Source organism: Babylonia areolata, chromosome 33, assembly GCF_041734735.1.
Source record: "Babylonia areolata isolate BAREFJ2019XMU chromosome 33, ASM4173473v1, whole genome shotgun sequence".
In the NCBI taxonomy this organism is placed as follows: domain Eukaryota; kingdom Metazoa; phylum Mollusca; class Gastropoda; order Neogastropoda; family Buccinidae; genus Babylonia; species Babylonia areolata.
The window spans coordinates 10,416,448-10,444,374 of record NC_134908.1 but is presented as its reverse complement, the minus strand read 5'-3'; the positions used below and the strand labels follow the sequence as shown (position 1 = coordinate 10,444,374).

The 27,927-nt window shown below is 42.7% G+C and overlaps 1 protein-coding gene across 1 annotated transcript in view; it reads right to left on the bottom strand.

Annotated features, from left to right (window-relative positions):
* Window positions 1-17,567, bottom strand: part of LOC143276949 (cubilin-like) — a 51,089-nt gene extending 33,522 nt beyond the window's left edge. The window contains exons 1-11 of the mRNA XM_076581627.1: window positions 17,439-17,567; window positions 13,633-13,777; window positions 11,905-12,098; window positions 9,487-9,636; window positions 7,788-7,878; window positions 6,971-7,101; window positions 5,781-5,903; window positions 4,746-4,821; window positions 3,772-3,899; window positions 1,781-1,951; window positions 931-1,009 (exon numbers count right to left, since the gene is read on the bottom strand). Of these exons, the coding sequence (XP_076437742.1) occupies window positions 931-1,009; window positions 1,781-1,951; window positions 3,772-3,899; window positions 4,746-4,821; window positions 5,781-5,903; window positions 6,971-7,101; window positions 7,788-7,878; window positions 9,487-9,636; window positions 11,905-12,098; window positions 13,633-13,777; window positions 17,439-17,502 (1,352 nt within the window). The 5' untranslated portion in view covers window positions 17,503-17,567. The remainder of the gene's footprint in view (window positions 1-930; window positions 1,010-1,780; window positions 1,952-3,771; window positions 3,900-4,745; window positions 4,822-5,780; window positions 5,904-6,970; window positions 7,102-7,787; window positions 7,879-9,486; window positions 9,637-11,904; window positions 12,099-13,632; window positions 13,778-17,438) is intronic.
* Between the last annotated feature and the right edge of the window lie 10,360 nt (window positions 17,568-27,927).

Below are 27,927 nucleotides of genomic sequence, written 5' to 3'. Positions count from 1 at the left end.
ATCATTCATCCTCCTCCTCCTCCTCCTCACTTTTAACCCTTTCACTGCTCGTTCCCCCTCACATACAGTCTGCAATCATTCATCATCATCATCATGATCTTCGCTTTTAACCCTTTCACTGCTCATTCCCTCTCACATAAAGTCTGCAATCATTCATCCTCCTCCTCCTCACTTTTAACGCTTTCACTGCTCGTTCCCCCTCACATACAGTCTGCAATCATTCATCATCCTCACTTTTAACCCTTTCACTGCTCATTCCCTCTCACATACAGTCTGCAATCATTCATCATTTTCATCATCATCCTCGCTTTTAACCCCTTCACTGCTCGTTCCCCCTCACATACAGTCTGCAATCATTCATCATTTTCATCATCATCCTCGCTTTTAACCCTTTCACTGCTCGTTCCCCCTCACATACAGTCTGCAATCATTCATCATCATCATCATCCTCACTTTTAATCTGGGTTGGAGTTCAATTATAGTGGAGAGTGTCTTGCCCACGTTGCATCCCCACTCTCTCGGCCAAGAGGGTTTTAGGACAGATAGATAAATCAGTTAATAAGATGTCGTCAGTAGGGGACTTAGCAGGTGGTGTCCTAAGTACGTTAAATCAGAACAGGCACCGCTGAACACCACCGAAGTGACTCAGCAGCAGTGCAGGGACTCCTCTGGTGTGTGGTCTCCTGGCAACCTAACATCAATAGTTCCCTGCAGACTGCCGACGTTTGGAGTGTGACAGACGAACCCGGGTGGGGCTGTGTATGGGGGACTGGGAATGAGTAGCATGGGAGCAATGCCACTGAAATGGTGCAGATGACGGGGCAGAAAAAAAAAGTGGGTCACGGTTAAGTATGTGTAATTAAAAAAAAATCAATCAATAAGACTGATAAATCACCCTGTCCTGGAGTGTCAGAGATGAACCAGACCTACCCGACTCTGTTCCACGGGGACAGAGCGAGCCAGATGAAGGAGTCTGCGAACCCAGCGTACAGCACTCGAGGTACCCCATCTGTTGAGCAAATTCAAATTACAGTGCTTGAAACTTCGCCTCTACCCCTGAAAACACAGTATGGCTGCCTATATTGTGGGGTAAAGATGGGCATAAGTAAAAACCCACACTGGGACAGAGGTAGGTTTTAAGGCCAGACTTTTGAGATTTGACAAAGCGAAACAGGCAGCTCTTTCAAATGTACAGTTCCTGAGACAGAGAAAGTGCAGTGACCAACTGTTTACACCATGCCGAAACAGGAACTTGAACCCTGATCACTAGATCAGAAATCCAACGCCTGTCTCCACTCTGGGAGGGACGCTCACTCAGTCTGGCTCCGTGACTAAGCCATTATTGTCGTTAGTAGGGGGCCGAGCAGATGGTGTCCAAAGTACGTTGAATCAGAGCAGGCACCACTGAACACCACCGAAGTGACTCAGCAGCAGTGCAGGGTCTCCTCTGGTGTGTGGCCTCTTGGCGACCTAACATCGATGGTTCCCTGCGAACTGCCGACGCTGGAACTGTGACAGACGAACCCGGGGGTGGCCGTGTATGGGGGAATCTAAATGAGCGGCGTGGGAGTAATGCCACTGAAATGGTGCAGTTGATGGGGCAGCAAAAAAAAAGAAAAAAAAGAAAAAAGAAGTCCAACGCCTTACTGATTCTGCTATGGTGCCTCATGCATCTGCTTAAAGAAATAACAAATAAATAAAACAAAAAATGATTTTAAAAAAATCACAAATCAATCAATTGCTAAAACATCATCAAATAAGCCAATCAGGACTCACTGACCTCTGAGCTGCGAGGTGACGGTGTAAACACCTTCGATGTCGTCAGCACTGACGCCGTTCACCTGTATGTCCATCACAATGTACAGGTAGCGCGAAGAGCTGCGCACAGCACGGAACATCTGAAGGGGGGCACACCTTGACAGAATGTGAGGGGACCCCACTGCGCTCCGGCCTGAACAATGGAGGCAGAGACTCACTTCAGACTGTATGAAACACCATCTGAGTTTAAATTGTGTTGTGTTGCGTTGTGTTGTGCTGTGTTGTGCTGTTTTTGTCTCTGAATGGTCCTCCAGGTGCACTTCAGGTGTTGTGTTGTGTTGTGTTGTGCTGTGCTGTGCTGTGCTGTGCTGTGCTGTGCTGTGTTGTGCGGTGCAGTGCTGTGCTGTGCGGGGCGGTGCGGTGCAGTGCGGTGCTATGAGGTGCTGTGCTGTGCTGTGCTGTGCTGTGCTGTGCTGTGTTATGCTATGCTGTGCTGTGTAGTTCTGTGTTTACTGTGCTGTGCTGTGCTGTGCTGTGTTGTGTTGTGTTGTGCTGTTCTGTGCTGTGCCTTTTCTTTGTTTCACTTTGCTGTGCTGTGCTGTGCTGTGCTGTGCTGTGTTGTGTTGTGTTGTGCTGTTCTGTGCTGTGCCTTTTCTTTGTTTCACTTTGCTGTGCTGTGCTGTGCTGTGCTGTGCTGTGCTGTGTTGTGCGATGCAATGCCGTGCTGTGCTATTTGTGCAGTGCGGTGCGGTGCAGTGCAGTGCAGTGCTGTGCAGCGCTGTGCTGCACAGTGCTGTGCTGTGTTGTGTTGTGTTGTTGCATGTCAATGCACTGTGTTTTGCCGTGTTGTGTTTTGTGTTGTCCTGTGTTGTGTTTTGTGTTGTGTTTTGTGTTGTATTTACCTACAGCCCATTGTGCCCTCTGGTTTGAAGAGCAGCAAAGAAGAACCACAACTCTTGTCTGTTTTAGGCCAATCTCTGAACGGTTCTCAAGGTGTTGTGTTGTGTTGTGTTGTGCAGTGCAGTGCAGTGCAGTGCAGTGTAGTGTATCTAGTTCCATCCTGAGCAATGATCAAGCGACAGTCACAACAAGGAATGCAGTGTGGTGTGGAATGGTATTGTACTGAACTGTGCTGCACTGTACTGTAACATTCTGTAATGAATAGCAACAGTACCATCATAAATCCAAAGCTGTATTACAATTATCATATCATTCTGTCTTACACTGTACTGTATAATAACATTACCGTCATAAATGTGAAGCCATATTATATCATAATGCATTACATCGCATCATACTGTACTGAGTAGTGATAGCAATATTACCATCATGAATCCAAAGCTGTATTATATCATATCATACTGAATTACATTGCATCATATTGTACTGTTTAGTGACATTACCATCGTAAATCCAAAGCTGTATTATATCATATCATACTGAATTACATTGCATCATATTGTACTGTTTAGTGACATTACCATCATGAATCCAAACCTGCTTTATATCATATCACACTGTACTACATTGCATCATATTGTACTGTCTGATGGGCACAAGCACTGGACTTCCAATCTGAGGGTTCCAGGTTCAAATCTCAGTAATGGTGCCTGGTCGGTAAAGGTTGGAGATTTTTCCCATCTCCCAGGTCAACATATGTGCAGACCTGTTTGTGCCTGAACCCGATTCATGTGCACATGAAAGCAGTAGATCAAATACGCAAATAAAAGATACTGTAATCCATGTCAGCATTCGGTGGGTTATGGAAACAAGAGCATGCCCAGATTGCACACCCTCGAAAGTGGAGTATGGCTGTATAAATGGCGGGGTAAAAATAGTCATACACATAAAAGTCCACTCGGTTACATACAAGTGCACCAGGTCAGTGCAGCCCACGAATGAAGAAGCAGGAGGAAGTACAGTATAGCGACATTACCATCATAAATGTTGAGCACCAGGTCAGTGCAGGACATGAACGAAGAAGCAGGAGGAAGTACAGTATAGCGACATTACCATCATAAATGTTGAGCACCAGGTCAGTGCAGGACATGGACGTGGAGAAGTGAGTGTTCTCCAGAAACACCACTCTGTCGTCACTGCCCGCGTCCACCCGCCACCAACACTTCACGGGGTTAGGTTGACTGAAACCCGCAAACCACCACAACAACTCATTCATCCAGCCGTCTTAAAACTGCAACACAATCAAACACTCTGTCTTAAAACCGGAACGCAAAGAAACACTGTCTGAAAGCTGTAACCAAGTCAAAGGCCCTGTCTTAAAACCACAGTCTAATCCAACACTACTCTAGCAATGAGCTGGTAACCACCCAAGAAAAACTTGCAGACCCAAAGGTGAGATGAAATTTACTGTTCATGATCCAGAACTAAGGTTCAATCCAAAAGAATTACATCCCTTCAACTAGTACGTGAAGAATGAATTAGTTTCCTTCTGAGCTTGATCCTGATCTGCTGTTGACAGGTAAAGTATTTCCGGAGATGATTAATTTGCTATAGCTTACCATGGGCACACTCACACACACACACACACACGCGCGCGCGCTAATGATAATGATTTGCAACAAATCAAATCAAACTTAAACATACTGACAAGCATGTTTTAGATGTAACAAAAGTTACACACCCTTTCCAAGTTTTATGAATTTACTTAGATTAAGTTAAGATGAAATTCATCCCCAACAGCACCCATATTACATTCCTTACAAATTCTGTTTTCTCTGTTTTTGCCTTCTCTTCTTCCTATTTCAATCTGCGGTTTATGGTTACTGCAACGAAACTTTATTAAGGGATATATGTAAGTATCTGGAAGTTGTGAGATATATTTGTGCCTGAACACACATATACATACACACTCACATTCACAAACACACATACACATACACACCCACACACACACACAAACACAAATACATCCCCCACACACACCCCCACCCCACCCCCCCCACACACACAAAGCCTTGAACACAAACCCAGGGTCAAGCTGAGACAGAGGAAGAGACGTGGGAGCAGTGCTGGCGACGATTTCCTGGCCACACGATGCAGAATCTGCAACATCACCACGGCAACCAGGCATATTAAACACACTGAGCTGGGGTGGGTTGCATGAGGGAACTCAGCACCGCTAAGTCTGCTTATCATTAAGAACGTTCCTAACTCCACCGTAAACATAAAAAACTAAGGAACATTCTTAACTCACTCAGTACAGCCAGTCTTCTCTTCTCATCTACACAGACCCCTCGGATGTCCAGTGGGTGTCTGAATGACCCAAATTTAGCTTCCGTCGTCAGAATTGTGGTATTCTTTGTCAACATTCTCCTTTTCAGTATAAGAGCCTTCCGCTTACAATATTTTGATGATGGTAATTGGGGTGAAACGCTGTTAACGTCGTCTCTTTCGCCGTTCGTATGGAAAGAGTTAACTCTAGGCAAACTTAGAACTGCAAAGATCAACTCATGAAACCCACCCCAGGCAACTTTAGTAAGCTTAGCATTACATCACAGTGTACGCATGCAAGCATACATTTGTGTGTGTATGTATGGGGGGGTGTATGTGTCTGTGCATGTGTGTGTGTGTGCTTTGTGTCTGACTGACATGTAATGCCCTTTGAAAGCGCTACATAAATACTCTACATCTGCTTACTGACTGCTTTCTATGTTTGTAGGCACGCATGTACGTATGTGTATATATGTATGTGTTTGCATATCTATTCATATTTATCTGTATCTCCCCCCCTCTCTCTCTCTCTCTCTTTATATATATATAGAGAGAGAGACAGAGAGACAGACAGACAGAGAGAGAGAGGGAGAGAGATAATATTTGCACATATTCGGAATGCGTGCACATGCTTGATGAAAACTTTTTCGTATATGACCGTATGAACATGTATTAATATATTCATTATTTGTCATTAAAAAAAAAGCATCGCCAGAAAAAAAAGGTACTAACAGTACAGTATTATGTTTGCTACATGAACACACAAGCACTGACATCCTGCACCAACCAACCTGCCATCTCCACCACCCTCAGAACAAAGCTGTCTCTCTGGTTGTTGTGATCCGTGGAGAACGTTATCCTGAACAGGTCGTGCTGGCTTGTGATCCGTAGCTTCTGATCCCCGCAGTATTTCTCTGAAACATTCAGATCTGAACCATACACCTTAGTACCCACAGTATCCCTCTGAAACATTCAGATCTGACCCATACACATTGGTACCCACAGTATTCCTCTGAAACATTCAGATCTGACCCATACACCTTAGTACCCACAGTATTCCTCTGAAACATTCAGATCTGACCCATACACATTAGTACCCTCAGTATCCCTCTGAAACATTCAGATCTGACCCATACACATTGGTACCCACAGTATTCCTCTGAAACATTCAGATCTGACCCATACACATTGGTACCCTCAGTATCCCTCTGAAACATTCAGATCTGACCCATATACATTGGTACCCTCAGTATCCCTCTGAAACATTCAGATCTGACCCATACACATTGGTACCCACAGTATTCCTCTGAAACATTCAGATCTGACCCCTACACATTAGTACCCACAGTATTCCTCTGAAATATTCAGATCTGGCCCATACACCTTAGTACCCACAGTATTCTTCTGAAATATTCAGATCTGACCCATACATACACCATGGTACCCACAATATTTCTCTGAAACATACAGACATCTGACACATGCATACACCCTGGTATCCGCAATATTTCTCTGAAACATACAGATCTGACCCATACAACCTGGTACCCACAATATTTCTCTGTCACATTCACACATCTGATACATACACTCACCCTGGTACCCAATGTATTTTGCTGAAACATATAGAAATAGCCATGCTACCCACAACAATCAACACTTCTCTAAAACTTCTAGACATCTGACCTATACCCCCTGGTAGCCACAACAGTTCTTTAAACATTTAGAAACGTGATCCACCCTCTCTGAAACATGATCCATACTCTCTGAAACATGATCCATACTCTCTGAATGCCTTTCATCATCTGTCTCAAGGAAAAAGAAAGGAGGCTGATCACAGATGAAGCTCTACAAGAATGTTGGAGTCACTGAGATACCATGAAGATCTTCACAGGGGCAAACACAAGCCCACACACACCAATCTCCCACCCCTACACACACACACACACACACACACACACACACACACACACACACTCACCATTGTTCACTTTGAGAAAGTCAAAGTCACAGGAAGGGTGTGACTCCAGAGCAAAGCGGTCAGTCTCCAATAGCAGTTGACGACCATCCGGACTGATCAGCTTCCAGCTACATGCAGAGCTACCGATGCCACTGTCATCACGCAAACCAGGGCATCAGGTCGCTTCAAAATCTTAGGCACTCTAACATTTAACTGTAATTCTAGGGGTACCAAGAACTTTTTAACTGTGTGGAGAGTCGACCTGCTGGTAACACATCCACCTAAGAAGTGAGAGAATCTGAGTGCACTGGTTTGAATCCTATCATCACCAATATTTTCTCCCCCTCCACAAGACTTTGAGTGGTGGTCCGGACGCTAGTCATTCGGATAAGACGTTAAACCAAGGTCCCATGTGCAGTATGTATTTAGCACATGTAAAAGAACCCACAGCAACAAAAGGGCTGTCCCTGGCAAAATTCTGTAGAAAAATCCATTTTGACAGGAAAACAAATAAAACTACAGGCAGGAAAAAAAAACTCTCAGTGTTGCAACGCGCTCTCCCTGGGGAGAGCAGCCCAAATTTCACACACAGAAATCTGTTGTGACAAAGAGAGGAATACAATACAATAATTCTAGGGGTCCCAGGAACTCTTTAACTGTATTTCTAAGGGTACCAGGGTCTCTTTCAAACAGTAATTCTAGGGATACTAGGACTAGGACTAGAGACCAAGTGTGTGTGTGTGTGTGTAATCCTTATAATCCTCAGCCACAAGCCAAGTAAAGAGACAGGAACATACCAACCAATAACGGTACAATTATTCAATGGGTGGAAACATACCTGTCATAGACGTCTGGGTATCCGGGGGAATAGATGTACATGGGGTGTGGCCCCACCTGTTCCACCCCTCGTCCACACATGAACTGGTCCACTGAAAGTGAAAGCAACAGACAGTTAACATGCACTAAGGCTTTCCATGCCATGTCAACACATGAACTGGTCCACTGAAAGTGAATACAACAGTTAACATGCACTAACTCTTTTCACCCTGTGTCAACACATGAACTGGTCCACTGAAAGTGAAAGCAACAAATAGTTAACATGCACAAAGGCTTTCCATCCCTTGTCAGCACATGAACTGGTCCACTGAAAGTGAATACAACAGTTAACATGCACAAAGGCTTTCCATGCCGTGTCAACACATGAACTGGTCCACTGAAAGTGAAAGCAACAAACAGTTAACATGCACTAAGGCTTTCCATGCCGTGTCAACACATGAACTGGTCCACTGAAAGTGAAAGCAACAAACAGTTAACATGCACCAAGGCTTTCTACGCCGTGTCAACACATGAACTGGTCCACTGAAAGTGAAAGCAACAAACAGTTAACATGCACTAAGGCTTTCCATGCCATGTCAACACATGAACTGATCCACTGAAAAGTGAAAGTAACAAACAGTTAACATGCACTAAGGCTTTCCATGCTGTGTCAACACATGAACTGGTTCGCTGAAAGTGAAAGCAACAAACAGTTAACATGCACTAAGGCTTTCCATGCTGTGTCAACACATGAACTGGTCCACTGAAAGTGAAAGCAACAGTTAACATGCACTGAGGCTTTTCATCCCTCGTCCACACATGAACTGGTCCACTGAAAGTGAAAACAACAAACAGTTAACATGCACAAAGGCTTTTCACCCTGTGTCAACACATGAACTGGTCCACTGAAAGTGAATACAACAGTTAACATGCGCTAAGGCTTTTCACCCTGTGTCAACACGTGAACTGGTCCACTGAAAGTGAAAGCAACAAACAGTTAACATGCACTGAGGCTTTTCAACCCGTGTCAACACATGAACTGGTCCACTGAAAGTGAAAGCAACAAACAGTTAACATGCACTGAGGCTTTCCATCCCATGTCAACACATGAACTGGTCCACTGAAAGTGAAAGCAACAAACAGTTAACATGCACTAAGGCTTTCCACCCCGTGTCAACACATGAAATGGTCCACTGAAAGTGAATACAAACAAAGGAACAGCATAAAAATGTTACCCCAACATACTTCAGTTCACAACACTATCAAACCTTCAGTTCAAAATCATATTTTCATGGGGAAATACTTCACACGCACAGACTTCAGTGCCCAGCAACAGTATTGTACACACATCGCATGAACTTCCAAATCACAGCGCTACTGGCACACAACACAACACTCATCCATGCAGCATTCCAGCTCTGACAGCGGAACACAACTCTGAACATTGCTGTCTTCTTGTCTAGTACAGGTGGCACAAACTTTTCCAAAGGATGTCAGGAAAATTCTGATTGCTAAGCAAACATTGTGCTGCTTTGATAGCGTTTGTACAAAAACACCCCAGCAATACTGAGAATGAAAGCAGTGTCAGCATATTTCAGGTTCAGAGAGAGACATGATGCACCCCACAAGGAGTACAATGTCACAATCAATTTCATTGTCACTGCATATCAAAACAACGACTGCTTCTTGTCATTGTGGTACCAATGCTGGACTATTCTCACCTGAAGAAAAACTGAGGGTGAATCCACTGCCACGCTGACTCTCTGGTCCAGCAAAGTATCGGATGACCATCATTCGCCGCGTCTCCAGGCGGGTACTGTACGACCGACCACACCACATTATCGTGTCCATGTCGCCCCGGTTTGTCTTGTCTTGAAACAAATGCATCACCGCTGTAATAGTTTGTACGCTCATGAACAGAGCCAAAGAGTTGATGAACAATGACACACTATCACATCCCACTCGACTACTGACACCCTGTCATATTTTGTATGTTGAGGAATAAAAACCATCACACAACAATCTGTTAGTGTGTCTTCGTTCATAACCTCTAGGGCTCTGTTTTTAAACATACAAAATATTACAACCACTTCAAAAAACTGAACAGGTGCCTCTGTTGTTGGAAAGTAGGAGAGGAGGGGGGACTTAAAATTCTATAAGAAAATAACAACAATAAACTAAAATAATAAGACTGAAAGACAGGGGACAAAAAAGTGACAGCACAAAAATGCAGAACAAACTAATATAAAGAAACAGACATGATGTGTAGGTTTCAGTGCTGGGAAGAAAACACAACTTAATCTAAGTTAATTCAGAAAACTTGGAAAGGGTGTGTAACTTTTGTTACATCTAAAACATGTCAGTATGTTTAAGTTTGATTTGTTTTGTTGCAAATCATTATCATTAGAGCGTGCGTGTGTGTGTGTGTGTGCATGGGTGTGCGTTTTTGTGTGTTTTGGAGACATCGTTGGACTGAAGTTGTGATTCAATGAGTATGTATTGTTATTGTATCCTCCACATCCCAAAAGGGGCAAAAGGATTAAATCTCTTTGAATCTTTGAATCTCCAATATGCATTATGATAACATGTTAATGTATGAATTTTGTTTTGTCTTGCTGAAGTTTCCATAATCTCTTCAAGAGTTAAATGAGCAATTTTTTTTTCTGTGCATATTCTTTCTGTGTAATCAAAAATGAAACAGCAACCTGAAAAATCATTTAATACAGACACAAGCAGGAAAGTTTCAGTTTCAGTTTCTCAACAAGACATCACTGCATTCACTACAACACATCTGCTAGTCAGTTGCCTTACCAGCAGCATAACCCAGCGTGCTGATCAAGCCCGGAGTGCATGAAGATATATTTGTGTACATATCAGGGTGGATATCTTCTACATAATTTTGCCAGAGGACAACACTCTCGTTGCCATGGGATCTTTATCAGTACATCAAATGCATGCTGCAACACGGGACCTTGCTTTATCATTTCATTCGAATGACTAGACGCTCAGTTTGATTTTCCAGCCAGACTTGGGAGAAAGGGCAAGAAATGGACTGGAACCCAGAACATTACGGACAGTGTGCTAGCAGATAGGCATCTTCACCATTCTGCCACCCTCTCCACACAGAACATCACGGACAGTGTGCCACCCTCTCCACACAGAACATCACGGACAGTGTGCCACCCTCTCCACACAGAACATCACGGACAGTGTGCTAGCAGATAGGCATCTTCACCATTCTGCCACCCTCTCCACACAGAACATCACGGACAGTGTGCTAGCAGATAGGCATCTTCACCATTCTGCCACCCTCAAGTTTATTGTTTTAGTTTATTGTTGTTTTTTTCCTCAAGGCCTGACTAAGCGCGTTGGGTTACACTGCTGGTCAGGCATCTGCTTGGCAGATGTGGTGTAGCGTATATGGATTTGTCCGAACGTAGTGACGCCTCCTTGAGCTACTGAAACTGAAACTTAATCTGCCACCCTCTCCACACAACATCACGGACAGTGTGGCACCCTCTCCACACAGAACATCACGGACAGTGTGCTAGCAGATAGGCATCTTACCCATTCTGCCACCCTCTCCACACAGAACATCACGGACAGTGTGCTAGCAGATAGGCATCTTACCCATTCTGCCACCCTCTCCACACAAGACTCAGCCACTGATATTTTCTCCCCCTCCACTAGACCTTGAGTGGTGATCTGGACGCTAGTCATTCGGATGAGACAATAAACCAAGGCCCCGTGTGCAGCATGCACTTAGCACATGTAAAAGAACCCACAGCAACAAAAGTGTTGTTCCTGGCAAAATTCTTCAGAAAAGTCCTCTTTGATAGGAAAAGCAAATAAAACTGCACGCAGGAAAAAAAAAAAAAAAAAAAATGGGTGGCGCTGTAGTGTAGTGACGCACTCTCCCTGGGGAGAGCAGCCCGAATTTCACACAGAGAAATCTGTTGTGATAAAAAGAAAAAGAAATACAAATACAAAATACAAATACAAGCAGGAGAAAATAAACAAAGGGAGCAAATGAAGGTAAGACAGCACAGGACGAAACGAACAAAACAACAAAACAATTTAAGAAGAAGAAAAAAAAAAAAAAGAAACCAAAGAAAGAATTCACAAGACATGGAACACACCTCTGAATTTGGGGAATCCATATCTGAAAGAAAAAAGTGTGAGTGAACTTTGGCCATTTTTGCGGCTGAAGGAAATGGTGAGATGCTCCTCGTTAGGGCTGCATGGGTCATGACCTCCAAGGTCAAAGGCCGTTACGTTCATCTGAATGATCTTGTTTCCAGACACTTCTAAAATGCACTGTGCCGTACTGTTTCTGTGAACACACAGAACATATACCAGTGAAATGTGTACATATTCACCTATGCTTACATGCACCCACACGCATCATGTATTGTATTGTATTGTATTGTATTGTATTGTACTGTATTGTACTGCACTGCACTGCACTGCACTGCACTGCTTTGCCTTGCCTTGCCTTGTCTTGTCTTGTCTTGTATTGCATTGCACTGCATTGCACTGCATTGTACTGTACTGAGCAAGGAAGAAGGGTGGCAGACACTCATCTGCCAGTTCAGTGTCTCTGAAGGGTCTGGGATCGAATCCTGCCCTCCCTCTTTCTCCCAAGTTTGTCTGGGAAATCAAACTGAGCGTCTAGTCAATCGGGTGAGAAGATAAACCGAGGTCTCTTGTGCAGCAAGGACATGGCACACTGAAAAAGAACCCATGGCAACAAAAGTGTTGTCCTCTGGCAAAATTCTGATGAAGAAATCCACTCTGATAGGTACACAAATATATGTGCATGCATGCACTCAAAGCCTGACTAGGCACGTTGGGTTGTGCTGCAGGCCAGGCACCTGCCTCACAGGGATGGTGCAGCGTACATGGATAAGTCCAAACACAGAGACACCTCCTTGAGAAACAAACTGAAACTGAAACTGTAACTGTCTGATTTTGTCTTGTCTTGTCTTGTTCTGTCTTGTATTGTATTGCATTGTATTGTACTGCAATGTATTATCCATTTACTATTTCTCTGTGTGAAATTCAGGCTGACCTCCCCTGAGAGAGAATGTCACTAAACAGCAGCATCACCTTTTTCTCTCTCTCTTTTTTCTTCAACAGTATCTTGCCAGGGCCACCATTTCATAGCCATGGGTTCTTTTATGCATGCTGAGCGCATGTTGAGCAAGGGACATAGGTTTATTGTCTCATCCAAATGACTAGTGTCCAAGACAGCATCTCAAGATCTAGTTGAGGGGGACAAAATACTGGTGAGGGTGAGATCCAATCCCGTGGGTTCAGGTTCTCTTGCTTCCTAGGTGGACGCGTAACCAAAAGGCTACCATTCAAAAACAGCTTTCATTGCCAAAGGAAATGCTATCACAGAGTGCTCAGCCTTGTTAAATCTCATATGCCCCCACACACATGCACAGATGTACACACACACACACACAACACACACACACACTGACACATGCACATACACACTCACACACACACACACACTCAGAAGCACACACACACACTAACACACACATACAAAGTATTACATATAAACATGCATGTATGCAAGAATGCATGCTAACACACACACACACTCAGAAGCACACACACATGCACATGTGCACACACACACACACACACACACACACACTAACACTAACACACACACACACACACACACACACACACACACACATGATGATCACACACACACACACACACACACTCAGAAGCATATATACAGACAGACAGACAGACAGACACACACACACACACACACACACACACACACACACACACACACACTAAAGTAACTAAAAGAAGAAAGAAAAGAAAGCAAGACTTACATATTTCCTGATGAGTGAAAAGAAACAACAGAGCTGTTGACAGGTATGTCATCTTGACTCTGTGTCAGAGGGCTTGGAGTCAAGGTCAAGGTGGGCACAGACCCACGCACATCCAGTCTGCTGTACTGGCAGATGGAGAACTGTCCTGCAACAGGGGCAACAACACAGAGAACAGGAACAATCATAAGACACAATCACTGAGATTACACCTGAGGTTACACAGTCATAAGACACAATCACTGACGTTAGCAGTCATAAGTTACAATCACTGAGGTTACGCAGTCATAAGATACAATCACTGATCGAGGTTACACAGTCATAAGTTACAATCACTGAGGTTACACAGTCATAAGTTACAATCACTGATGTTACACAGTCATAAGATACAATCACTGGAGGTTACACAGTCATAAGATACAATCACTGAGGTTACACAGTCATAAGATACAATCACTGATCGAGGTTACACAGTCATAAGATACAATCACTGAGGTTACACAGTCATAAGATACAATCACTGAGGTTACACAGTCATAAGATACAATCACTGAGGTTACACAGTCATAAGATACAATCACTGGAGGTTACACAGTAAGGCATTCATGAAGGAAAAGAAAGTCCATGGAGCATATTCTGTATTGCATTGAACTGTGTTCTGTATTGAGATAATGACAGTTTATTTGCAAATTCTGTTTTGCATTAAAACTGTGTATTGTATTGAGATAATGACAGTTTATTTGCAAATTCTGTACTGCATTGAACTGTGTATTGTGTTGAGATAATGATAGTTTATTTGCAAATTCTGTACTGCATTGAACTGTGTATTGTGTTGAGATAATGAGTTTATTTGCAAATTCTGTATTGCATTAAAACTGTGTATTGGATTGAGATAATGATAATTTGCAAATTCTGTACTGCATTGAACTGTGTATTGTGTTGAGATAATGATAGTTTATTTGCAAATTCTGTACTGCATTGAACTGTGTATTTATTGAGATTGCATTGAGATAATGATAGTTTATTTGCAAATTCTGTATTGCATTAAAACTGTGTATTGTATTCAGATAATGATAGTTTACTTGCAAATTCTGTATTGCACTTATCTGTGTATTAAATTGAGATAATGACAGTTTATTCAACTGGGCCATGACTCCATAGGAAGGGGTGATTACTTATTTATATGAATGAATCTACATAAGGATGTAGTGTTACTACATGCTTACACAAACAAAAGTGTGTTCTGTTTAACCAATCATGAAACTACATCTTTTTAATGACTTGTACATAAATATGGCAAGATTCATCACAACATTATCACTGTGCATTGTATTGTAGAGCAGTGTTTTTCATTATATTGTTCAATGACTATTTCCTTCTGAAAATTCCTCTTGTCAATACAAGAACCTATGGTAAACCCTCTTTCCTCTTTGCTGCTCTTCATGTCTGTAACAACCTTCCACATATCTGTTCATCCAACTCCACCTGTCTTTGGCTCTTTACTTACAACTCACCTGTTCAAAACTTACCTGTAGACACTCTTGGTTCCTTACTACTTCTACAGCACCATCTAATGCCTGCCATCTCCCGTTACATACGTGAGCAGTGAGAAAGGAGAAAGGAGGGTGTGGGAGAGGGGAAGGAGGGGCAGGAGGGGGCAGGGAGGGGAGCAGGGGGGAAAGATAGTGAGAGTGAGTGGACATGACTGGTTCATATAGTTTGTAACTTTTTCTTTCATGTAAAGCCCTCACAGCTCTTAGAGAGAAAGGGCGCTATACAAATGTACATCGTTATCATTATTGTGTACTGTCTTGTATTATTCATTAGTCACAAAAGGCTGAGTGAAATTTGGGCTGCTCTCCGTTGGGAGAGTGTCCCTGCAGTGACAGTATCACCCTTTTTGATTTTGATTTTTCATTTTCTGCCTCCAAGCTAATTGTTTTCCTATCTAAATGGATTTTTCAGCAGAATCTTGCCAGGGACAACCTTTTTGTTGCTGTGGGTTCTTTTATGTGCACTAAGTGCACTTACATATCATCATGGGACCTCAGTTTATTGTCTCATCCAAATGATTATCTCAGAACTTATACTTCTGCTTTATTGAAACAGTTCTCTGCTGACACTGAGTCATCGCTTGCAAGACAGTTGAGGAATACCAAAAGTTGCTCATCCACACATTTTGTGATTACAGTTGTTATAAAATGCTTTTTGATTGATTGATTGATATGAATACTGTTAGAAAAAACTTCACATGACGGTTTCTCAAAACTGGTGTTTTTGAGATAATCAGATGTGGTTCTGATGTAGCAAAGTACAAATAAATGCAAATATCACAATATTCTTCTTTTTATTATGACTCTATTATCATTATTATTATGTCATTATTATTGTCATTATTTTTATCATCATCATCAATAATAATATTATCATTATCATAGTTATCGTTATTATCATTATTATTATTATCATCATCATCATTATTTTTTACTATCATTATCAGAATAACTATCATCACCATATGATTATCATCATCATCATCATCATCATTAAACTACAAAGGAGGGATCTTCAAAGTATGATCAACTGAATGCAGCCTAACTTACAATGGTACTAACATCATTACTATGATTATAAATTTACTTGTAGTACTATGATAGGGTTCACTGCATGTTTTGCATCCTTACACACACACACACACACACACACACACACACACACACACACACACACACACACACACACACACACACACACACACACACAGAGAGAGAGAGAGAGAGAGACAGAGACAGAGACTCTAGGGTCAATGTGCATCCCACTTTTAAAAAATGGGAGAGAAAAAAAGCAAAAGCAAAACTTGTGTTTTGTCAGTATCCATATGAGAAAAGCATGGCCCATTCCTTTTAGCCTCATATTTATGATTGACAGATAAGTGTTTCCACAAATATGACCAAACAAAATTCCAACCAGTGTTCTATTTTCATCATCTTTTTTCTTCTTTTTTTTTCTCCCTTTCAAATGCATTAAGCTCTTTATTGAATGGCATTTGTCAAAAGTTTTACTGATAAAGATCAAAGACTTTTCCAAGCCATATATAAAGGGCAGAAATATATCACTGATGTTTTTCAAACTTTTCCAGTGTTGAAAATAGTGAGAAAGCTGTGACTGAATAAACAGCTGTGCTGCTCACAATATAGTCATCACTTTGTTCATTTTTGTTTGTTGTTGTTGGGTTGTTGTTGTTTTTTTGTGTTGTTGTTGTTGTTTTCTAATTGACTCATATTTATTTGCTGCCTGATTACTGCTTTATGTTGCATGTCAAAGATTTTTTTTTTTTAAACGCCTTCATGCCATGCACTGAGGATCCCTGAGAAAAGAGCAGAGGAAGAAGGAGATACAAATCATTTTAACACTGAAAAGCGACAACGATCGCTTGTTAAACAAACACAGGCTTCACAATGCCAGACAGATATACACTTCGGACCACCGCCGTTTTGATCTCCCCGACCCAAGTCAGGATCGAACACATTCACTGCTGGACAGGTAAGGAAAATCAGAGCAATGTGCATTGTGCTTGGACACCACAACATGCCGAATTTGGGCTTCGAACCCTGACAACCGGTGAACGCTGGATCCTAAGTCCAGCGCCTTGTCGATTCTGCCAATGTGCGTCCTAAGCAATGATATGATTTCTAACTCGCACTTCCGCAAATGCGTAGTTTTGGTTTGACTGACGTACGTTCCAAGATCAAGAAACTGACTTGCGGATGCAGTGGATGTGAATGATTATTTGAAAAAAGCTGACATACCTTCACACAAAGTCACCTGAACAGCAACAACAACGGCAAAAAAGACAAAAGATAAAGTCGTCATGATGTTATGTGGTTCCAGGTGCGCATTGAGCTTTCACTATCATCAGGGTGAAAACAAGAAGTCAGTGATCTGACCCTGCAAATATCATTTCCGGGTCAGATTTCGAAATTATGTAGGCTGATGTGCTAAGGTGCTCCGACGTATCTTAGTTGTGTTCGGATGTTACCCAACCTGGCTTGTAGAACTTTGTTCGTTCACTGAAGAATGATCGATCTTCCTGCCAACAGAGAGTTTTAAAAAAGATATTCTGAACATTGCAATATGGTCGGCTTCGAAAGCGGCAGACTATCCCTTTACAAAACTACAGTAAAAATAAGAATTAAAACCGACTCAAAATTAAAAAGAACAGATAAATCTAAAAATGAATGGACAAATATATAAAACTTGTAATTGTTCAAGTCTAATTAGTTTTGAAGATGCTCACTCCATTGTTCTAATTAAGATCAGTTAAGACTGAAAGGCATCACAAAACTGAAGATTTTCATTCCGCCGCCTCCCTTCAGTCACTCTCTCTCGATTCGGTAAACTTTACGCGCGCGTGTCATGTGCGCCGGCGCGCGCACACACACACACACACACACGCGCGCGCGCGCGCGCGCGCGCGCTCCCTCAGTAGTGTATATATGTGTTTGTGCGAGTGTGTTATTCGGATGATACGAAAATCCCACTGAGGTGCCATGTGCAACACACCCTTGGCGTACTGTACTAAAACGATGGCAACTTAATTGTGACAAAAGTAGTATCAGTATTGCCCTTTGACAAAATTCTGTGTGTGTGTGTGTGTGTGTGTGTGCGGGCGCGCACACAAGTCAGACTGAGAAAGATAGAGACACAGGAGAGAGAAAGAGACAGAGAGGGAGCCGCTTCTGAACATGAATTCAGCATGGATTTTCGTTTATTTAGTGTGCCATTCAAAACCGGAGAGAGAGAGACAATAACAATGACAATGCCGGGGAGAGAGAGAGAGTTTCTCAGTGAACAGGAATTTAGCACGCCGGTGATTCACACGTGATTTAGCACGTGTGAAAGAGAGAGAGAGAGAGAGAGAGAGCTTCTGGTCGTTAGTGAATGCAGCACGTGATTTACATTAATTTTAGTTTATAACGTGTAAAATGACCATTGAGAATGAGAGAGAGTGGTGGGGGTGAGAGAGACAGAAAGAGAGAGAGAGGGAGAGAATGGGGGAAAGAGAAGGAAGAGTGAGAGAGAAAGACAGAGACAGAGTCAGAGGGAGAAAGAACTTCTGAGCATTAATTCAGGACGTGAATTTCGTTTTATATTGCGTTGGTCTGCACTCAACATACATAATGTGAGAGAGAGGGGGTGGGTATGAACATTAATTCTTTGCGCGATTTACACTTATTTTGTTGGTGCAATGACTATTTACACTGAGAGAGAGAGAGACTGGGTGAGCAGAGAGGTTCTGAACATGAACCCAGCACGTGTTTTAACGAGAGAGAGCAGAGTCTGAACATGAACTCAGCACGTGTTTTAACGAGAGAGAGCAGAGTCTGAACATGAACTCAGCACGTGTTTTAACGAGAGGGAGAGGTTCAAAACATGAACTCAGCACGTATTTTAACGAGAGAGAGCAGTCTGAACATGAACTCAGCACGTGTTTTAACGAGAGAGAGCAGAGTCTGAACATGAACTCAGCACGTGTTTTAACGAGACTGAGGGAGAGCTTATTTTGTCGGTGCAATGACTATTTACACTGAGAGAGAGAGACTGGGTGGGCAGAGAGGTTCTGAACATGAACTTAGCAGGTGTTTTAACGAGAGAGAGCAGAGTCTGAACATGAACTCAGCACGTGTTTTAACGAGAGAGAGCAGAGTCTGAACATGAACTCAGCACGTGTTTTAACGAGAGAGAGCAGAGTCTGAACATGAACTCAGCCCGTGTTTTAACGAGAGAGAGCAGTTCTGAACATGAAATCAGCACGTGTTTTAACGAGAGAGAGAGGTTCTGAACATGAACTCAGCACGTGTTTTAACGAGAGAGAGCGGTTCTGAACATGAACTCAGCACGTCAGTGTTTTAACGAGAGAGAGCAGTTCTGAACATGAACTCAGCACGTGTTTTAACGAGAGAGAGCGGTTCTGAACATGAACTCAGCACGTCAGTGTTTTAACGAGAGAGAGCAGAGTCTGAACATGAACTCAGCACGTGTTTTAACGAGAGAGAGCAGAGTCTGAACATGAACTCAGCACGTGTTTTAACGAGAGGGAGAGGTTCTGAACATGAACTCAGCACGTATTTTAACGAGAGAGAGCAGAGTCTGAACATGAACTCAGCACGTGTTTTAACGAGAGAGAGCAGTTCTGAACATGAACTCAGCACGTGTTTTAACTCTCTCCATACGAACGGCGAAAGAGACGACGTTAACAGCGTTTCACCCCAATTATCATCATCAAAATATTGCAAGCGGAAGGCTCTTACACTGAAGACGTGAATGTTGACAAAGAATACCACAATTCTAACGACGGAAGCTAAAGGTTGGGTCATTGAGACACCCACTGGACATCCGAGGGGTGTGTGTAGAGGAGAAGAGAGGACTGGCCGTACTGAGTGAGTTAACGAGACTGAGGGAGAGCTTATTTTGTCGGTGCAATGACTATTTACACTGAGAGAGAGAGAGACTGGGTGGGCAGAGAGGTTCTGAACATGAACTTAGCACGTGTTTTAACGAGAGAGAGCAGAGTCTGAACATGAACTCAGCACGTGTTTTAACGAGAGAGAGCAGAGTCTGAACATGAACTCAGCACGTGTTTTAACGAGAGAGAGCAGAGTCTGAACATGAACTCAGCACGTGTTTTAACGAGAGAGAGCAGAGTCTGAACATGAACTCAGCCCGTGTTTTAACGAGAGAGAGCAGTTCTGAACATGAAATCAGCACGTGTTTTAACGAGAGGGAGAGGTTCTGAACATGAACTCAGCACGTGTTTTAACGAGAGAGAGCGGTTCTGAACATGAACTCAGCACGTCAGTGTTTTAACGAGAGAGAGCAGAGTCTGAACATGAACTCAGCACGTGTTTTAACGAGAGAGAGCGGTTCTGAACATGAACTCAGCACGTCAGTGTTTTAGCGAGAGAGAGCAGAGTCTGAACATGAACTCAGCACGTGTTGTAATGAGAGAGAGCAGCGTCTGAACATGAACTCAGCACGTGTTTTAACGAGAGGGAGAGGTTCTGAACATGAACTCAGCACGTCAGTGTTTTAACGAGAGAGAGCGGTTCTGAACATGAACTCAGCACGTCAGTGTTTTAACGAGAGAGAGCAGTTCTGAACATGAACTCAGCACGTGTTTTAATGAGAGAGAGCAGAGTCTGAACATGAACTCAGCACGTGTTTTAACGAGAGAGAGCAGAGTCTGAACATGAACTCAGCACGTGTTTTAACGAGAGAGAGTAGAGTCTGAACATGAACTCAGCACGTGTTTTAACGAGAGAGAGCAGAGTCTGAACATGAACTCAGCCCGTGTTTTAACGAGAGAGAGCAGTTCTGAACATGAAATCAGCACGTGTTTTAACGAGAGGGAGAGGTTCTGAACATGAACTCAGCACGTGTTTTAACGAGAGAGAGCGGTTCTGAACATGAACTCAGCACGTCAGTGTTTTAACGAGAGAGAGCAGAGTCTGAACATGAACTCAGCACGTGTTTTAACGAGAGAGAGCGGTTCTGAACATGAACTCAGCACGTCAGTGTTTTAACGAGAGAGAGCAGAGTCTGAACATGAACTCAGCACGTGTTTTAATGAGAGAGAGCAGCGTCTGAACATGAACTCAGCACGTGTTTTAACGAGAGGGAGAGGTTCTGAACATGAACTCAGCACGTCAGTGTTTTAACGAGAGAGAGCGGTTCTGAACATGAACTCAGCACGTCAGTGTTTTAACGAGAGAGAGCAGTTCTGAACATGAACTCAGCACGTGTTTTGACGAGAGGGAGAGGTTCTGAACATGAACTCAGCACATGTTTTAACGAGAGAGAGCAGAGTCTGAACATGAACTCAGCACGTGTTTTGACGAGAGAGAGGTTCTGAACATGAACTCAGCACGTCAGTGTTTTAACGAGAGAGAGCAGAGTCTGAACATGAACTCAGCACGTGTTTTAACGAGAGGGAGAGGTTCTGAACATGAACTCAGCACGTCAGTGTTTTAACGAGAGAGAGCAGAGTCTGAACATGAACTCAGCACGTGTTTTAACGAGAGAGAGCAGAGTCTGAACATGAACTCAGCACGTGTTTTAGCGAGAGAGAGAGGTTCTGAACATGAACTCAGCACGTGTTTTAACGAGAGGGAGCAGATTCTTAACATGAACTGAGCACGTGTTTTAACGAGAGAGAGCAGAGTCTGAACATGAACTCAGCACGTGTTTTAACGAGCGGGAGCAGAGTCTGAACATGAACTCAGCACGTGTTTTAATGAGAGAGAGCAGAGTCTGAACATGAACTCAGCACGTGTTTTAACGAGAGAGAGCAGAGTCTGAACATGAACTCAGCACGTCAGTGTTTTAACGAGAGAGAGCAGAGTCTGAACATGAACTCAGCACGTGTTTTAACGAGAGGGAGCAGAGTCTGAACATGAACTCAGCACGTCAGTGTTTTAACGAGAGAGAGCAGAGTCTGAACATGAACTCAGCACGTCAGTGTTTTAACGAGAGAGAGCAGAGTCTGAACATGAACTCGGCACGTGTTTTAACGAGACTGAGGGAGAGGTTCTGAACATGAACTCAGCACGTGTTTTACGTTTATTATGTGTTTCAGTTTTGATGGAGAGACAGACAGACAGACAGACAGACAGACAGATGTTCTGAACATGAACTCAGCACGTATTTTAACGAGAGAGAGCAGTCTGAACATGAACTCAGCACGTGTTTTAACGAGAGAGAGCAGAGTCTGAACATGAACTCAGCACGTGTTTTAACGAGAGGGAGCAGATTCTGAACATGAACTCAGCACGTGTTTTAACGAGACTGAGGGAGAGCTTATTTTGTCGGTGCAATGACTATTTACACTGAGAGAGAGAGACTGGGTGGGCAGAGAGGTTCTGAACATGAACTTAGCACGTGTTTTAACGAGAGAGAGCAGAGTCTGAACATGAACTCAGCACGTGTTTTAACGAGAGAGAGCAGAGTCTGAACATGAACTCAGCACGTGTTTTAACGAGAGAGAGCAGAGTCTGAACATGAACTCAGCCCGTGTTTTAACGAGAGAGAGCAGTTCTGAACATGAAATCAGCACGTGTTTTAACGAGAGGGAGAGGTTCTGAACATGAACTCAGCACGTCAGTGTTTTAACAAGAGAGAGCAGCGTCTGAACATGAACTCAGCACGTGTTTTAACGAGAGGGAGAGGTTCTGAACATGAACTCAGCACGTCAGTGTTTTAACGAGAGAGAGCGGTTCTGAACATGAACTCAGCACGTCAGTGTTTTAACGAGAGAGAGCAGTTCTGAACATGAACTCAGCACGTCAGTGTTTTAACGAGAGAGAGCAGTTCTGAACATGAATTCAGCACATGTTTTAACGAAAGAGAGCAGAGTCTGAACATGAACTCAGCACGTGTTTTGACGAGAGAGAGGTTCTGAACATGAACTCAGCACGTCAGTGTTTTAACGAGAGAGAGCAGAGTCTGAACATGAACTCAGCACGTGTTGTAATGAGAGAGAGCAGCGTCTGAACATGAACTCAGCCCGTGTTTTAACGAGAGAGAGCAGTTCTGAACATGAAATCAGCACGTGTTTTAACGAGAGGGAGAGGTTCTGAACATGAACTCAGCACGTCAGTGTTTTAACAAGAGAGAGCAGCGTCTGAACATGAACTCAGCACGTGTTTTAACGAGAGGGAGAGGTTCTGAACATGAACTCAGCACGTCAGTGTTTTAACGAGAGAGAGCGGTTCTGAACATGAACTCAGCACGTCAGTGTTTTAACGAGAGAGAGCAGTTCTGAACATGAACTCAGCACGTGTTTTGACGAGAGGGAGAGGTTCTGAACATGAATTCAGCACATGTTTTAACGAGAGAGAGCAGAGTCTGAACATGAACTCAGCACGTGTTTTGACGAGAGAGAGGTTCTGAACATGAACTCAGCACGTCAGTGTTTTAACGAGAGAGAGCAGAGTCTGAACATGAACTCAGCACGTGTTTTAACGAGAGGGAGAGGTTCTGAACATGAACTCAGCACGTCAGTGTTTTAACGAGAGAGAGCAGAGTCTGAACATGAACTCAGCACGTGTTTTAACGAGAGAGAGCAGAGTCTGAACATGAACTCAGCACGTGTTTTAGCGAGAGAGAGAGGTTCTGAACATGAACTCAGCACGTGTTTTAACGAGAGGGAGCAGATTCTTAACATGAACTGAGCACGTGTTTTAACGAGAGAGAGCAGAGTCTGAACATGAACTCAGCACGTGTTTTAATGAGAGAGAGCAGAGTCTGAACATGAACTCAGCACGTGTTTTAACGAGAGAGAGCAGAGTCTGAACATGAACTCAGCACGTCAGTGTTTTAACGAGAGAGAGCAGAGTCTGAACATGAACTCAGCACGTGTTTTAACGAGAGGGAGCAGAGTCTGAACATGAACTCAGCACGTCAGTGTTTTAACGAGAGAGAGCAGAGTCTGAACATGAACTCAGCACGTCAGTGTTTTAACGAGAGAGAGCAGAGTCTGAACATGAACTCGGCACGTGTTTTAACGAGACTGAGGGAGAGGTTCTGAACATGAACTCAGCACGTGTTTTACGTTTATTATGTGTTTCAGTTTTGATGGAGAGAGAGACAGACAGACAGACAGACAGACAGATGTTCTGAACATGAACTCAGCACAGTGTTTTACTTTATTATGTGTTTCAGTTTTTCTGGAGAGAGACAAACAGACAGACAGGCAGAGGTTCCGAACTTATTTCTGAATAGTCTAGCAACTGCGTTACTACTATATTACTTTCAAGTTTTATTTGCTTTTTTTTATTTATTTGAATTTTGGAAAATGATAACAACAACAACAGCGAAGACGACGACAACAACAGCAACAACAACAACAACAACAGCAGCAACAACAACAACAACAACAACAACAACAATAATAATAATTTTTTTTAAAGACAATAATGACAATGGCAATGATGATGATAATAACAATTTTGATAATAATGGTGATGATATATTAGAAGAAGAAGAAGATAATGATGATGATAATGATAATAATTATAATAATCACACATATAGTTAAGATATCCATCCGTGCCATTTCTCTTGTTCCTTGTTGTCATGGTTATGCTAGTTTCTATTCAGAGTTTTCCTTGTTTTCAATGTGTAGGGAAACATGTATTAATACGGAAATGGTGGTTAATCTTTTATTTAATGAATAGACTGTATGCTTCATTACTTCCACTGATACAAGTATTTTAATGATAACGAAATAATGATATTCTAAAAGTACCGCTTCTGTCAACCTATTTATTATCATTATAATCATCATTGTGATTATCATTTTAATTATCACTGTCATTGTTATCATCATAATCATCATTATCAATCATGATGATGGTGATGATGATGATGATAACCACACATCATGTCATTTATTTTTTTATTATTCATCTGTTCGTTCAATCATTGATTCATTTATGAATCGTTCATCATCATCATCCCTTCAAGGGAAGCACACACGCGGTTAAGATATCCGTCTGTGTCAAGTATTGAATGTAATCATCATCATCATCATTATCATCATCATCATCACAATGTGATAATGATGATAAGGATTAATGATATCGTCCTGATTAGGATTTTCAGCTATTCATTCGAAGATGTCCTGAACTCTGTCATCAAAAGCAACAGATTCAGGGCTCAGTATGGAAAGAGAGGGTGCTCATCTTCTTTATTCGTTTAAGGTCGTATTGATTGATTGATCTGGATACTTATACAGCGCCTATCCTCGGCCAGAGACCAAGCTGTAAGTGCTTTACAAACACGGCGTCATTTGCACAACAGGCTGCCTACCTAGGTAGAGCTGACTGACAGCTGCCATTGGGCGCTCATCATTCGTTTCTTGTGTCATTCAATCATATTTCACACACGCACATATACACTCTCAGACAGACATGTGACATTTTACGTGTATGACCGTTTCGTTTATTTACCCCGCCATATAGGCAGCCATGCTCCGTTTTCGGGGGTGTGCATGCTGGGTGTGTTCTTGTTTCCATAACCCACCGAACGCTGACATGGATAACAGGACTTCAACGTGCATATTTGATCTGCGTGCATATGCACACGAAGGGGGTTAGGCACTAGCAGGTCTGCACACCGTGTAGCCAGGTATTACGCGTCATCTGGGTTTTTGTTTTTGTTTTTTCCAGATCGACATGATCCTACCAGGTTCACGAAAACATGTACCGGGCAGCTGTTTCACTATGTATGACAGTCAGTCGCTTACGCCCTATTAGTCTCCCCAAGTTGGACTGGAAAATCAAACTGAGCGTCTTGTCATTCGGACGGGATGATAAAACTAGGTTTTCGGGGCCGTGCATGCTGGGTATGTTCTTGTTTCCATAACCCACTGAACGCTGATTACAGGATTACAGAATTTTTAACGTGCGCATTTGATCTTTTGCGTGCGTATATACACGAAGGGGGTTCATGCACTTGCAGGTCTGCACATATGTTGATCTGGGAGATCGGAAAAATCTCTGCCCTTTACCCACCTGGCGCAGTTACCGAGATTCGAACCCAGGACCCTCAGATTGAAAGTCCAACGCTTTAACTACTCGGCTATTGCGCCCGAAATTTTGTACCCGAAACCAAATAAGGGAGTGAATTGCCGTAAAGGGCAAAGAACCCAGTAAACGTCTATCCCTAACCTGAGGGTGAATGAAATTTGTGCAAAGTGGGGACGTGCGCTTTCAAGGTAGTTTACAGTAGTTGTATGTACTCTGGGGTAATGTAAAGGTAGTCACTATGCCTATGGTGGTTTTTGACTCACTTGTGTAAACACAGTAAGTCTATAGTTTAACTATAAGGGGGTCTGTGTGTCCGTGGTAAACTTTAACATTACCATTTTCTCTGGGAATACTTTGCTAATACCAAATTTGGCTTAAACATAGTATGAAAAAAATCTTCACAGTCATACCAATAACAGGTTTAAGTCTCTCGAACGAAGACGTATTTCCTTATCATTAACAGTTTATTTAGTTGACATTCATTCCGAAATCGAAAATTCTAAAAACCAGCTTCCCACTGAGTTAGGCCTACTTGAACATAGGTTGTGTTCGAAGACGATGACCTTGTTCTTCTTGTTCGTAATTAAAAGGAAGGAAACACAAATTCTGGACAAAACACATACAGTGATACTAACGACACCATCGACTTGTTTTCTGCATATAAATATTCTAAAGTGGACACTGAATTAACTGGAATGAACATAAAAGAAAAATTGAATCGATCGTTCCTTTTTGCCTGTAGTAGACTGGTTCGTCAGTGCAGATCTAGATCTACCATGTGTTCGGTGGCCTTGAAGCGATGGCAGACTTGAAGCGATGGTAACATCTCGTTTACCACGGAAATAAAAGAATAATCGAGATATAATAAAACTCACAACAAACATGATTTAAACGGAGTTATTACGTCCACTACAATCACATCTATTTGTCGCATGAAGAAGAAAACGTCAAAATTGTTATCAGTATCAAATTTAGTCCAATGACGTCAGATACGCCACAGCAGTGTGGATCAGTCTGCTCGCTTTGGAACTGATCATGAATGGTTCGATCCTGCTCACATGCCTTTTTTTTTTCTTCCAAGCTTATTTCATATATCATATTCAATACATAGCACTTTTCAACGATTTTTTAAGACTCTTCTTTCTCCTCATGATTCCTTTACAGGATAAAGCGCGAAGCACAAGAGTCTTGAAGGCTTTGCCTCTTGTTTTATTTGCGAGCACGTGTGTTCGTGTAAAGACACTCAGAACAAGCAAGTGATGTACAACAGCTTTATTACTTCTTTTTTTCGTTGGGGAGTACAAGAAGTCGCATCTTTTCCTTATTTCCTTTGTCCATTCTCTCTCTCTCTCTCTCTTATTTGTGTTTACGTCAAGAGGGGTTGTGCGTGCAATGTATTTGTTGAGGGCATGGGATGGGTTACAGCGAGAAAGCCATAGATGGTGTATCGATTTGCACTTATTCAGTGTCAGTGTCAGTCTTTCTGTCCCTACCCCCCTCACCCCCCACCCCCCGGAACCCCTTTCTCTCTCTCATTCTGTCTGTCCGTCTCTCTTTCTCTCCCTCTGTCTCTTTTTGTCTGTCTCTCTCTGTTTGTCTATTTCCCCCCTTCCTGCCTGTCTGCCTGCCCCCCACCCCCGTTCCCCCCCCCTCCACCCCTCTCTCTCACTGCCCCCCACCCCCACCCCCCACTTCCCATGTGTTTGCATAA